Source organism: Onychostoma macrolepis, chromosome 24, assembly GCF_012432095.1.
Source record: "Onychostoma macrolepis isolate SWU-2019 chromosome 24, ASM1243209v1, whole genome shotgun sequence".
NCBI classification, from domain to species: domain Eukaryota; kingdom Metazoa; phylum Chordata; class Actinopteri; order Cypriniformes; family Cyprinidae; genus Onychostoma; species Onychostoma macrolepis.
Genome location: NC_081178.1, coordinates 27,032,084 through 27,047,512, shown reverse-complemented (window position 1 = coordinate 27,047,512; position 15,429 = coordinate 27,032,084). Strand labels below are relative to the sequence as shown.

Sequence of the window (15,429 nt, the reverse complement as noted above, 5' to 3'; positions counted from 1 at the left end):
TTTGGCAACTGTAAAGGAAGAGATGATGTCAGAGCTGTCAATCAATACATGACAAAACAAAGTAACGCATTATTTATTTGAAAAAGTAACTCTGATATTTTCTTTTAAATTAAAAAGTAATTTAAGTTTACTTAATTGAATTAAGGCACAATGGAATTAAGTAATCTTAACTTAATTCAATTAAGTGTAATTTAAGTCTTATTTACTAATATATTAAAAGTATTCCTTATTTTAAGTCCTATTTACTTAAGATATTTAAGTTTAGTAAACTTAATTGAATCTGTGATCTGAGGAACACTGAGAATAGCTATACATAGTTTAAAAAAAACACGCATAGCTCTCCATTCACATTTCAAAACATTTATTGTTCAAAATGCAGAAAACAAATGTAAATCAACATGGTAATTTGTAATAGTTGTTCATTAACAATGCTTGAATCAGAAAAACATCCCAAATTAAATGTTAAAAGTTGTACATTTACATTCAGTCATTTAGCAGACGCTTTTATCCAAAGTGACGTACAAACGAGGACAACAGAAGCAATCAAAACCAACAAAAGAGCATTTGAGAAGAAGAATATTCCCGGAGCACATTAAAACAATAAAAAGAACGCACACTCAATATACTTTAACTTGCATATAACAAAAACATTTGCTCATACTGTCTAACTCCTTTGACATGTATTGCAATGTCAGCTTGTGTCATCAGGTAAACACAATAGCTGAATCAAGAGAAAACATGAGCAAGCAGGACCGGAATGCCACGGAGAACCGCAGCGTGTTGAAGAGCAACCTCAGTCTCCTGACAAGAGGGGAGATAAGGGTATATAATACGAGATTCCATGTTATTCTGTATGTGGAAAGAATGTCTTGTTTATTGTTTTTAATTTGCTGACAATCCATTTAATTTAATGAGGTAGTTCTTCTAAAAATTAAAATTCTCTTATCATTTATCACCCTGATGCTAACCTCCATGTATATTTCTTTCTTCTGATAAATAACGATATTTAGAAAAATAATCAATCTCTGTGAGTCCATATTTGATGCTTTACACGCACAGCAACTGTGACAGTAATTCATATGAGCTCAGTGGAGGAATAAACATCTACTAAAGACAGCTTCACAACATCTCCCTCGTTTTTGAAGCATTAACTTCAAGGGTCCCTTCCTCTAGCATTATATGGTCTCACATAGATGGATTATTTTTCTAAAAATCTTTAGATAGTGTTTATCTGAAGAAAAAAGTCCTATACATCTGGGACAGTATCAGAATGAATAAATGATCAGATAATTTAGATTTTTAGGAAGAGTATCCCTTTATAACATCCTTTTCTGCCAAGCAAAGTCATCACATACCTTCTCCAAGCTGTCTGTTTTTCCTGCCAGGATGAAGAGATTTAGAGGAAAAAACTGTGATTAGTTGTAGAACAACAAAAAACACATTAATGATCAATATCTTTAGCATAATTTTCACTCATGCACTTTGTATTATATTAAAGAAACTAACCTCATATATGTACGTATTGCTTTGGAATCACCTTTCGTATCTCCTCAAATGCACATTAATCCAGCAGGCATGGGTCTGTAATATGATGATGCAGGTAAAAACAACAGCAGATAAAACCTAACTGACCATAAATATATCTAAAAGACTGTAAGGACTGACTTTTGTGATGTGATAACATCTCCAAACCGTCTTTCCTAAAGAAAGACAAGGATAGCAATTATTAACTGGATTGAAGGAAACAAAAGCATAGATAAACAAAACATTAAAATGACACACACACACACACACACACATATATATATATATATTCAAAGAATACTCCATGAAATAGAGTCTTTTGAAGCTACACCAGTTATTTAGTAAAGGGCAGTCATTCATTAAAGAGTCATTTTCTGTTTATCTTTTGTTTGATTAACATTAATAACATACCACAGCAGGTTTATTTAGGCTGCTGTCACTTTAAGAAGAAAGAATCTAATATAGCCTACTGATCCACATCTGTTTTTCTCCTAACTGTTCACGTTCATTTTAGACATAACCGACTGTGTGTATGTGAATACTAAGAAAGATTAGTATTTCACATGTGTTTATTTCATTTCATTCAAATGCCGCGAACCAGAACACATTTCTGAACTTGAATGCTGCCAGGCATCAGCGCGCGCGCACAGAGATCCGTCGCGCGAGTGTCGAGCTCAGCTTCTTTCCGCGCACTTTTAAAGCATCAATCAAGCACGTGCCGATCTTTAATCTCCATTCATCGGTGCTCATCACTCACTGTGCGGATATGTTTACCTGGCGCGACATGGACGACATAACTAAATGTGTATTGACACTTTATTCAACAAAACACCTGCATTAATGCATTAACTTTGACTTTAATATCATATAACGCAGCTAAAAGCTTTGGCGCAAGCTAAACTGAAACTTACCTGGCCAGCAGCTAATCCGGCTTCATGGTACAGACCCCAGTTGTATTGTTTATCAGCCGAGGTCTTCTCAGTCCAAACCCTGATGATGTCAGTGGTCACATGGCTTGCACAGCACTCAAACAAATCATGTACCCTTAACTAGGGACATTTGAGTAACTTGGACTTTTAGCACAAATAGTAAGATTTAATAGATCTACAACAGTAAGGTAAACAAACAATAGCACTTTAAGTAAAGTCAACAAAAAGAATTGAGTTAGCACGTTTGTTAGATTTTACAGTGTGTTACTTAACTAGTTATTTGAAAAAAGTAATCTGATTACATAACTTGTGTTACTTGTAATGCGTTACTCACCGTAGAACACTTCACATCCACATCTATCTGTTTATCTGTCTACCACTCTGTCTCAGTCTTATCTTTTTTTGTAATATTTTTCTCTCTAAGCAAATATGTTTTTCTAACTGTAATGCATGTTGGGGAGTAAATAGTTACATGTAATGGAATTACGTAATTTAATTACAAAACAAATGTAATTGTAATTACAGTTACTGAGAAAAAAAACGTGTAATTAAATTAGTTACTTAATGAAGATGTCAGTGATTACAAATGGGGTTACATCTGAATATTTCCACACACACACACACACACACACACATAGACAGACACATGCGCGCACACACACACACACACACACACACACAGTACAGATCTAATTGATTTCTTTCATAAATTGCAGTGACTGCTCTAAAACACGAGACAGTTTAGGACACATGCTTACCCCATAACTGTTTTATTTCCTATTTGGGTTAAATGTATATGCTTTATTTTCAAAGATTTTTCGTTTTCCGAGGCATTGTTAGATGCCAGTCATAGCTGCAAAGATTTGATTTCAAAAACAGTATCATAGCTATTAAACTACTTGCTATGATTTTAAATCTGTATTTAACCCCAGAATGATCTCAAAGTAAAAAGGGGTGCTAAAGTCTGATTTTGTGGTGGCTGTGCTTTGAAATGAAATGTATTGTAATCTGTGATGAAAGATTGTAAAGTCTGACAGTAATCAGTGTTGACTTCTACTGTAAGGTTAACCTGCATGCTTTACATGTTTGAAAATAATTAACAGTTGAAAACATTAGAAAAGTAATCAGTTGCATTACTTTAATAAAGCAATTGAAATAGTTACACGATATTAAATTGTGAATAGGGTAGCCAAACTTGTAATCTGCGTTGCATTTCCAAAGGAACCGCCCCAGCTGTGCTGTGCTGACTGTGGACGCGCACAATAATCCATGTCAGATCTTTTTTTGTAAGTTTTGTAAGGCTGTTTTTCTTTTTTCCCCTCCTGCTCGTGTGTCCGTCCCCCTCTCCTCTCCTCTCCCACCCCTCGGGCACATAACGGTATAAGTGCGGTGGTTTCTCATGGCTCCGTTAGTTCCCCAGCCCTCCTCTTCCTCCTCCAGGCTCCGCCGCACATGCTCAGAGCCCCGCGCCGCGCTCCGCGTCTCCTGAGCGGCCTGTGCTCTCCTGCGCTCCCGCTAGCACAGATGCTCTCATGGAGCTCGAGTCTCGTTTGCGTCTGAGTCCACCATGCACTTTAGGATTTCAATAAGATGTATGTGTGTTTTGAGATAATCATTTTGCTTCTCTCCTGCAACTTCTACGCCTTCGTTTACACTCAGGGTAAGTCCGCTTTTACTTCTCCGCTTCTGCTTCTAGTTGTTTCAATGTCAGTAATCGGCTGGTTTTATCCGGTAAAACACCGTTTTCACCCATTATACGCGGTAAAAGCTCAGCTGCTATAAACAACGGCCAATAGCGACATTTTAACAACATAATCGCAAATTTGGACTTGTTGATTCTGCACCGTTATTCTAAACCCGGTGCATCAGAATGATTGAATTGTGATTTGTGTTATGATGCATAATAAATATGATTGAGTCTATCGTGATGATCTGTGTATGTGGTCGGACTGTACCGTTATATTCCCGTAACTTCACTGAGTGGCAGTTTATGAATGCGTTATTCACGCTGGCATATTGCGATCGGAAGTCATAGCTTCAGATATGATGCATATTGAGAGTAAGATGTGAATAAATGTGTTTCTAGCAGTCTCTGCTCGCGTGTGAATGAGAGCTCGTGCTCAGTCAGGAGGACTATACTATTAGAGTAACCCTTCATAATCACTTTATTTATAATTCATAAACACGCATTAGGCTACAGAAAGAGTCACTGTATAATGCCGGGGATTTACAAAATGCTACAGTAACGTCATAATGACAACAAATTACTATGAACAATGAACATATTGTGTTGCATCGTGGGATAATCGTTTAAAGTCACAATTCTAGTGATTACATTTACTTTAATTTAATTTAGCACTTTTAAGAAAACAAGTTTCGCATTATAGTTGACTCCTAATTTTGATCATAACTTAGAAAGGCAATATTGTCCTTTATTGTAATTAATTTTCGAAAATAAACCAGAAAATAGCAAATGCATAATTGTGTATACCACAATGCACTCTGGGAACTAAAGTGCTTTCAGTTAATGTGTGATTGTTAGAGATTACTGAGACTCTTGTGAGGTGATGTAGTGTTAATGTTAATCATGAAAGTGTTAAAGTGTCATGAAGGTGTTGGAAACATTTGTTGTTTTGGTTCAAGGCTGCCATTTGCTGTAGGTGTCAGAATCTTGTTGCCATGATGTTTTGCATTGAAAAAAAAAAAAAGTTAAACACAAAATAAAATTTCCCCCTGGCAAAGTTTTGATGTTGTTTATAAAACTTAGTCAATTCTTTCATGTTCTATTCTATTAGTGTCAAACAAAGTCAAGCTTACATCTGGATGCCGAAGTGCTTTGAAGTGTGTGTGTGTGTGTGTGTGTGTGTGTGTGTGTGTACCTGTTTTTCTGTTCAGGTGGGGACTTAAACCTGAACACACACAGACTCATCGGGACTCGTGTCACGGGGAAACAAGCTGATAAATCACACAGAATGGAGTTTTTGAAAATCTAAAAATGCCTGTAGTCTCCTGTAAGGGGTAGGTTTATGTGCAGGACAATAGAATATACGGTCTGTACAGTAGAAAACCCATTACGCCTATGGAGAGTCCCCACAAGGTGTGTGTGTGTGTGTGCTCGGGATTCTTCAGTAAATAACTGCTGTGACTGCTCTGAGTCTGAAACACACGGAAGGCATGCTGTAGCGTTAGATAAGTTGGCTGTTAACCCTCTGAGCTTTATTTACTGTTGTCCAGCGCGGCCGGGTCAGTTCTGCTCTCACAGCACACTTATAAAGCTGTGTTTCCTCCAAACGCTGCCTTGAGCCAATCACATCCAGATCAAGCAGCCGCTCACATTGTACCTATTTGAAGCTTTTTTCTTTTTTTTTTTCTACACAAACATCTGCAACCAATTTAGACTCCTCAAGTACAGCTCAGGACAAGAAGAGGAAAAACTGAGGTGGCAGACGTCGCTGAAAATCAAAGTCATGCTTAAAATCAATGTCATCCGTATAGTATGATTTAAGGAATGTCTGCAATCTTAAGACTACAGTGTTTTTTAGTATTTCAAGTTTGGTTCTTCTTTGTTTCACCTTCTTCATAGTTTTTAATGAAATTCTACACAGTGTTGGGGGAAGTTCTTTTAACAGTAATGCATTACAATATTGCGTTACTCTCTAAAAAAGAAACTAATTATGTTGCTTAGCTACTTTTAATGGAAATTAATGCGTTATGTTACTTTGTAAATCTGGGCAGGGCTTGCTTGTTTGTTTTTAATATAGAAAGTTCTTCTTGTACAAAAGTAAAAGCCCTTTCAGAACAAAAGTGAAGTGAATGCGGCTCGGACTGAAGGAGATGTAGATTCACGTCTGTACAGTAGAGACGCCGCTCAAACTAATCACATGAAGAATACGACGCAGGAGAAGAAAGATCAACTCTATTCAGCAATAACTCAAATAAAACTCAAATATGTCATTTTTTGTTATTAGTATGGTTGAATTGGATCATCGAAGGTCAGTAAAATGAGATTAAATACATAAAGTATATTTGTCTTATTTAACGTATTTAAACATTGCAGGTTTGTATAATATTCTGAGTTCATTGATTGTGAGGAACGCTGAATGTGTTTAGTGCAGGTGAGATGATAAATAATGTTGATATTTAGTCTAGAACTACAGTAAGATCATGTTCTTACTCCTGATTTCTCTCAACACCAGAGCCGTCACTCAGTACAGTACTGCTGTTAATTATTTGAAAAAGTAACTCAGATATTTCCTTCTAAATTAAAAAGTAATGTGTTACTTTACTAGTTACTTTAAAAAAAGTAATCTGATTACGTAACTCGCGCCCCCCCCCCCCAGCACTGATTCTACATGCAGTTTTCATTCTGTTTCTTTGACTCTCTTCATTCCAAGGTTTGTGTTGCGTGTTTTCAGACTCATTCTCGTGACAGTTTTGCATGATCCGCTGAGACTGAGCAAAACCAACACCTCTCCACCTAAACATGTGCGAGCCATTACGGCTCATGCACTCGTTTATTTCTACACTGGGTCTGCGTGGACTGCGCTCACTCCATTTTCTGTGGCGTTTGATGTCTTGTTATTGGGTTTGAAGAGCCGATGGTGTGACATCTGTTGAGCGCGATCCAGCCTCACGTGCTTTGCTTCTGATTGCAGACATGCGTGTATCTGCCGGACATGTGTACAGTGTACGGCCCGCATGCCTTTCATGTCCTTTAAAGCCATCTGGCACTTTCATGTCATTATGAACATTCAGAACATATTCTATATTCTAAAATACTGAGTCCAGGGAGAAAAGCTGATTGCAGTGGAGAACAACTGCATAGTAAATATCTTCACGCTATAGTAAATTCATCTGTTAGTGGCGTTCCAGAGAGCTGTTTAATTGATGGCTCCCATATGTCTTCATGAAGCGTGTTTATTCTTATCAGGTGTTTTTGAAATCTTTACTAAACTTTCAATCAAAAACCTTTATTTATAAAAAGAACCCTTTGATTTGAAAATGTTTTATTAATTTTTTATTAATTTTTTTTTTTTGCAGTTTGGCTACAACAACCAAAATCTTTTTGGTGTTATTGTTGTGTTTTCTTTTTTTTCTAATTGAATGCAAGCATTTTTATTACCAATGATGTTATCAGCATAACAATTTGAGAAAAAAAAGAATTTTAAAATAAACATGAATGTCTTAATATTTGGTTTGCATGTACTCCACAAATTTTCCAGCATGGTGTGAGATGATCCAAATGGAAGTGCATCTGACCATTTGTTCAGATGAGTTTCACAGAGTTATTTTGGAAGTGCGCTGCTTGGTTAATTCCATACTTCAGCATCTGTACTGCAGTTTCTTTCAGTGTTTTTTTTTTAATGCATCTTGAAATAATTCCCATTAATTTCTGCCAAATCAGTAATTGACATTTGCTCGGTCTGTTTATCTTCCAGAGCTCTGCTTTTTTTTCTTCTTCTGGTTTTGTCTCCAGTTTAAGACTGTTGCATGCTGTAAAAACCTCTTACTCACCACAAACTGGACATTGCAAGCAGCTCAATCATCGTCAAACGTTCTTCTTGACAACCTCGTGATCCTTTTGGCGTTGTTTTGTGCATTATACAATGCAGTGGTTTCTGGAAGTGATTCTGAGCGTTCTTTAACAGATGGATCACTCTGCTGGCTGACCGCTCCGAGAGAAAGTCACACGCCGGACAAATACTTGCTCAAAACAGCTTTGGCTTTGCAATTGCCTTAGCTCTTCATATCAGCTGAAATGATGAAACTGTTGGATATCTTACATTTCATCCTCCTGGTTTCTCTCTTGGTCAGTCTGTTCTTGCTGATGTCAAACCGCTGGGTTATTAATGCACAGGAAGTGACCTTTGACCCGCGGGCATTATTCTCTCGGAGCCTGACACGCAGGAATGCAGAAAAACAGAGCAGAATCAGCCGCCATTCAACATTGTACTGCTACGAGCTCTTAAATGGTAAAGACGGGGCAAAGGGTGACGAGGGAAGCAGAAGGTCTCTTCACTGGACAGACGCGGAGGTTTCCTCAAACTTCGGCTGTGAAAGAAAACAAGCTTTGAGCTCAGAAGCTCCTCCAGGAAGTGAAGCGCGGCTGTTTTAGGTTCGCCTCAGAAATTCCTCCGTGCTGCAGCAAACAGTGAGAGTTCAGAGCTTTCATTTACGGTTTGGTTGAGGAGTAAACATCCTCGCGCTCGTCTGCGTCTGAAGCCGAACCCTGTGTTTCTCTTGCTGGAAAATAAGCAGCACATTTGGACGCTTGGTGTGTTTGAGATGAACTCCATCCTCACACTCCGCCAAGAGAAAGCTGGGAAGTCAAACTGCACAAACACACTGTGGTTTTTCAGGATTTTACTCAGAAGTTGAAGTGACATCTGGAATAGAAGTGTTTTAGTCAGACTGTGATGCATGGTTCCATTAGACTGAAAATATTTCTTGCAATACTTATTCAGCGCTGACAGCATTAATCTGAATCCGCAGTGTGAAACAGAACGAGTGCATTTCGATTACAGAACTAATGACTCTAAAGATTTGGATCTTTTAAGTGAATCAGTCACACAGAGCTCAACCAGTGGTTTAGTATCAGTATTAGTTCGAATCCCAAACAAATGGATCTAATGTATCGGTTCTTTTTAGTGAATCAAACTCACAGAACGCAATCCATTATAGGAAGAACGACTCTATTGAGTTGGTTGTGTTCAGTGAATCAAATACACAGCGTACAACCAGTGTAGTTCTATTAATGACTCTAAAGATTTGGTTCTTTTAAATGAATTGAACACACAGAGCTCAACCAGTACATGTTGATTACAAAACAAACTACTTTAATGAGTTGGTTCTTTTTAGTGAATCAAACACTTGTCAGTAGTATTTTATAAATAATAATGAATAAAATGTTAGCGCATTTTGTTTGTTTAGTACAGATGCTTAATATATAAGCCAGTTATTAGATTGTATTCATGCCACCTCTAAAAGAAATCTATTAAAATCTACGTAAACCCACCTTTTGCAAGAATTGTTCGATTGATTATTGAAGTTGTCTCATGATTTCATTAAAAGTTCTCAAAGAATCATTAGTGGAACAGGAGCCGTAGAATTCTATCTCAGTCTCATTTCGCAGCCCTGGGTGTCTGATGCTTTGAAGGAAGGTCAGGTCGACGCTCATGCGTTCGCTGTGAGTCGGTTTCTGTCAGAAATGAGCCGTTGAATGCAATGGAAGCCCAAATGTTGTGGTTACATAATTTAATATAAGCTCATAACATGTGTCCAGTGGGGTTCGATGCTACTTGAACGCGGCCCAAGGACAGCATCACGCGTCGCATCGCTAGTGTGCCGTTTATACAAGTGAAGGGAGCGCTTTGGCAATGGAAGAGAAATGAATAATTCACTCGCTCAAACACATACATTCCATATTTTCAACATTAATCATTTTGATTCTTTACTTTAAGGCCTTCAGTGAAGGACTTTATTCCAGCAGAAATGCACACAGTTTTCTGTGCGGACGGATGCAGCATCTGAGTTTGGAAACATACATTTATTTATTTTAAATAAAACATACATGAAAAAAATAATAATAAATGGAAGGCATCTTATAACTTTTACTGCCGTTCAAAGTTTGGGGTCAGAATTAAAAAAAAAAAAAAAAGAAATTAATACTTCATCAAGGACGCATTAAATTGATCAAAAGCGACAGTCAAGACATTTATAATGTTACAATAGATTAAATGCTGTTTTTTTTTTTTACTTTTTATTCATCTGTGAATCCTGAAAAATAAAATGCATCACGGTTTCCACAAAAATATTGTGCAGCACGACTGTGTTCAACATTGATAATAATCAGAAATGTTTGTTGAGCAGCAAATCAAATGATAGCGTAAAACTACCTACAATATGCAAATGATTTACTAATTGCTAATTAGATCCTTTTTTCCAAAGCAACTTACAACACTCTAACATTTTCTCGGAGGAAACTAAATGAACTTCATCTTGAAATTGTAATATTTGATTTCTTCTGTCAGTTTTCAGCCCTCTGATCAGTCTGCAGTGAATGCTGTTGTTGCTGGTTCTGTGTTAATCAGTGTTATCTGCCAGCGCTTCAGATCTTCTGTAGAGAGTCGTTCTGTGGAAGTGTCTCTATAAACGCCTGCCAACAGAGGCTCTGCTGCGGCAGATGTCCCATTCATGATGAAGACGGCACGCGTCAGGAGGACCTGATTGATAACTGCTCGCCATGTGGGCATCACAGGAGCCGTGTGTGTGCTGAGGGATCGCACAGGGAGAGGCCGAGCTTTAGTGTGTGTGTGTGTGTGTGTGTGTGTGTGTGGACATGGTGCTCACCACCCATGCTGATTTTAGAAAGAGGAAGCCACGGGATATTTTCATTTTTGGCCTGTGACAAATAAGAGTGCCCACAACCATAAAAACATCTTCAAGATCTAGTTTAAAACACGCGTGCCAAGAAATCTGCTGTGTGTCATTTAAGTTCATTTCATATGGTTTTGCCAAACGTTTTATATTTAATGTAATGTGGTATAGCTATTAAGTAAAAAGTCATGTAATGGTATTTTTTTTAATTAATATCATGAAATAAATTATATATCATTATGTTTTTGGGGAGTTGCACCACATGACACTTTCCAATCTAATGCCTCGTCATAAAAATCTCAAATTATCTGATATTTTACGAGATTTATTCACACAATGGGTCAAAGGGCTGCTCTAATATTATTTTTTATTTACTTATTTGCAGTTTTCTATTAATAAGTATGAGAGTAGTTATTTTTATATTCTAAAATATATTTAAAGAAATAATGAATATATGGGATCGGTAAGATTTTTCATGTTTCTGAAAGAAATTGTAATTTCAAACAGCAGTTTTCTGTGTGAATATGTGTTAAACTGTAATATATTTCTGTGATGCAGCTGTATTTTCAGCATCATTACTGCAGTCTTCAGTGTCACATGATCTTCAGAAATCATTCTAATATGCTGATTTATTATCAATGTTGAAAACAGTCGTGCTGCACAATATTTTTGTGGAAACCGTGACACATTTGATTTTTCAGGATTCACAGATGAATAGGAAGTTATTTGAAACCGTGGTCGGCTGATGCACAGTTCGTGAAGGCTCCTCTGGTCAGACTGTGTTAAGCGCTCTGCTGGAGGCCGTGTATCTCGGCGAGTGTGTGTGAGCTCTATTGTGTGTCTCTGTGTGACGGCGCATGCTTCTTTACAGCGTGACAGGATTAGCATTCGCCCGCACCGCCTCTGTCGCTCAGCCTTTTGTTGCTCCGGCTCACTGTTGGTTTTTCCAGCTTGTCCAGGTCTCCTGCTTTCAGTCAGTGTGATGCAGATTTTGGCCTCTTTGCTGCTGGTCTGTGACTTCATCTGGATGTTCACGCCAGTGATTTGTAACAATAGGCATTGTTGAAGTAATTGCATAACAGACTCTGAAGTGAGAATCAACGGCCACAGGAACAGCGACTCTATACTATAGATCTTACTACAGTAACGCTGCTGTTGACCTTCACCTTGAAAGATGGATTCTTTCACCTCAAAACTTTTCTTGTATAAAAGGATGTTTTTCATCAAGTCCATTTATAATGTTTATGAATGTTTTAACACAGTAAAACGGTAAAAAGTTTGACAATTTAAAACCATTTTGATGTCCTATTCATAGAGTTACTGAAATTCAAGCCATTTTTGCAGTTAATTTCAATATGTAATGCAGTGCAATAATATTTAAAATAGTCATTGAGTTCTGAATGTCACTGAAAGGTTCTTTGAAGAGTCTGCTATGGTTCCTCTGTGGCATTGCTGTGCGAAGCCCCTTTATTGTTGATCACTGTTCAGCTCTTGATTTCTCTGGATCCTCTGAAGTCCATATGGCCGTGTTTTACTCTCACCTGCTCGCGGTAAGGCTCCTGTACAAAAAAAAAAAAAGGTAATTTTGACTTTCACAATTCTGACATTTTTTTCACAATTGTGGATATATCTCAGAATTGCAGGACATAGTCGAATTCTGCAATTCTAAGAAATGCCAGAATTGAGATAAAATGTTGCAATTTTCTTTCTTTATTTTTTTATTCCATGACTGGAAAAAACGAACAAAAAAAAAACCCACAGAGAAAAGAGAACTGCTATATAAACTCACAATTCAGTTTTTTTTTTTTCCACCATAGGAAAAAAAGTCAGAAATGCACATTTATATCTCTTAATTCTGAGTTTATATTTTGCAATTCTGACTTTTTTTCTGAATTGCAAGAATAAAAGTCAGAATTATGACATAAAAGCACAATTGCTTTTGTATTTTATTGATCTATATCTTGTATAGATGTCAGTATACGTCTGCTGGTTGGTCAGATGTAGAGACCGTCCTCTCCGTCTCATTAGCAGCCTGTAGGCCTCATCTCAGCCGGCCTGTGTGTATCTGTCATTGCTCATTACAGCTCTCGCCGCAAGAAAGCGTTTGGTTCGGTGCACAATTGGTCCTGCCTGGTATAATGTAAAGCTCTGAAGTGACTGTGCTGCTGGACTCGATGAGCGTCAGACGCGACGTTTCAGTGACACGCTCACTCCAGCAGCGTCCAAGGCTTTTATCAGTTTCCACAGCAGCAGTCATTTGTTTGGTCTTCGGTCGGTTCAGACGAGCAGAGCGGCTGTAACCTGGACTGAATGCTCCACTGCACCTTCAATTGTGTCATTAAAATCCCAGCTCGTTAAGGGACCCTGGCGACGGCCACAAAGAGGCCACAAATTGCTCTACTTCCCTTCTCTTTAACCACCGTATATGGACTGATAGCTGCCCTTTTATGCTGATCTGAGAACAGCTTCACCAGTCTGAAATTCTTGAGTGACATCGCACTATTTACATCACACTCTTAAATAACAGTTTCTCTTCAGAAACTCAAGGAAAGCTGTTCTGCAGGCGTCTTTACTGAGTTCAGGCTGCTCTGTGCCTCCTTTTTTTAAAATTCTTCATACAGATGCAATGCAGCATGAAAGTCATACTAAACTATTCACATCAGTCCCTAGTTTCAAAGTACTGTATGAAGTTGCAGTTGCTGTGTAATGGCAACTTTACAGTGCAACGATGGCAAAGAAGCACTTCTGACGTGGCATGTAGGTGTCTTTACACAGACTGTTTAATGCTTTTACAAGTTTTTACAAGATGTAATATAAGTCTCAGGCATCCCCTGAATGTGTCTGTGAAGTTTCAGCTCAGATCATTAATTATATCATTTTGAAGATTCCTATTCTAAGTGGAAGCAGAAACAGGCTGTTTTTGTGCACGTCTCTTTAAATGCAAATGAGCTGCTGCTGTTTGGTTTTGATTATCATGTCTATCGTGTTGAAAAGCAGCTGTCACACAGCATGTGAGTACTAAACTAAGTTCTCTTTCATGTCTTATTGCGCTTAAACTGTCAAATACACACAAGTTTATGTTAAAAACACAAACGAGTTACAAAAACACAGCTGGTTATGTCTGTGAAGGTGAAAACAGCTGGGAAAGGAATTGCATGTGTATATTAGATCTGTGTATTAAGTGACAGCAGTGTAATATACTGCACCCACTGCTGTCTACGCTGTTAATATGAGCCAAACAATAAAATAAAAATCACTCGCTGCTCTGGACTGAATAACGTCTATAGCTCTAATAAGATGACATTTCTTACTTAAATGCTGCTTTTACATGCTCTAGCATGAAGATAAACATGGCGGATTGTGTGCAGCTCACTCAGGGCGGGGTCTCTGCTAATATAGCAGTGTCCGTCAACAGTCGTGGGCGGGGCTTGAAAACGAGACATCATGTTTTTTTACAGATCCTGCTAATGGCTTGTTTTGAGACACTGCTTATGATTTATGGGGATTTAAAAAAAAGGAGCGGGTGGATTTTTATCATTATAGGGTGGTTGTGTACACACACTGCCAACACACATTTATGTTCAAACAACATGTAAAAGTGAATTTTGAACAATAGGTGCCCTTTAATACTGGGTCAGAGCTGGCTTAATTTAGTCAGGCTTTACTCAGAATTTTGAGCAGGCACAGAGCAGCCTTAACTCATCTGTGTAAAGATGCCTTAAATCACGCCTGATCTGATTCACCTCAGTGCTTCATAAAATGCTTTCTTAACAATAGGCCACATAAATTGTAATGTCAAATAGTGCAACTCCTAAAAACCTTAATGTTATATGAATAAATAACTTTCATGATATTTGTAATATTTTTACTTTGAAAATCCTATGTACTTTTTAAAATTAAGACTACACACATATTCAAGGTTTAAGGAAAATAACCTAAAAAGAGTCAAACTGACTGTTTTACATGCTATAAAAGCCAACATAACCCAATGAGTCAACTAAACCATAATCTAAATTTTAGAAACAACATAACAGAAATTCTGTTTTCACACAAGACTATATTATGGTAATGGATATTGCTGTCATAATGTGGTCAAGCGGTATAATATCCATTGACCGTTTGCTAGAATCTCAGCACATAATTGACGCCAAGCTCAGCAAAACCAATCTTATTCTGGTTAACCAGCGTTTGAGAATATAATGAGACGCTAGTTCATCACATCCCTTTAATAAGAGCTCTGCTGGTGACAACGGTGGCATTTTCAACCCTTTCCCCGTTATTGTTGAAGGGCACAGCACTTTGACCAGACGCTCTGTGAAGGAATTCTAGTGGCTTTTTTTCCTTGCTGGAGTAGGGAGTGGATAGGAATAATGGTGAACTGCATTTTTTAATGATTTTATAATGTTCTCTGAGGTTCGCTTATGTTTTACATTAAAACAACAACAACAACATAATTTAGAAGTAATAGGCTATTTTCTATCCTGTTTTGAGTGTCTCTGCAGAATGGTCTGTTTTTATAGGAGGGGCACATTCAAGACTTACAAGTAAACGCCCACTGCTGTGATTGGCCAACAGTTTCACTTATTATAATAACAGATGG

General features: G+C 37.7%; 1 protein-coding gene and 1 long non-coding RNA gene across 3 annotated transcripts in view; one reads left to right on the top strand and one right to left on the bottom strand.

Moving 5' to 3' along the window:
• The window catches only part of reck (reversion-inducing-cysteine-rich protein with kazal motifs), a 56,530-nt gene that overhangs the window by 935 nt on the left and 40,166 nt on the right, over positions 1–15,429 (top strand). Inside the window, exon 1 of one of the 2 annotated variants that reach the window (XM_058765756.1) lies at positions 3,305–4,113. The exons of the other annotated variant lie outside the window; for it this stretch is intronic. Coding sequence (XP_058621739.1) covers positions 4,044–4,113 — 70 coding nt within the window. The 5' untranslated portion in view covers positions 3,305–4,043. Of the gene's footprint in view, positions 1–3,304; positions 4,114–15,429 lie in introns of those variants that run through there. 2 annotated transcript variants of the gene reach the window in all.
• On the bottom strand, positions 438–2,705 carry LOC131533428 (uncharacterized). Its single transcript, XR_009269106.1, has 5 exons — positions 2,436–2,705; positions 1,666–1,700; positions 1,507–1,581; positions 1,356–1,378; positions 438–801 (listed from the first exon to the last, which is right to left on the bottom strand). It is a non-coding gene; the product is annotated as an uncharacterized LOC131533428 (long non-coding RNA).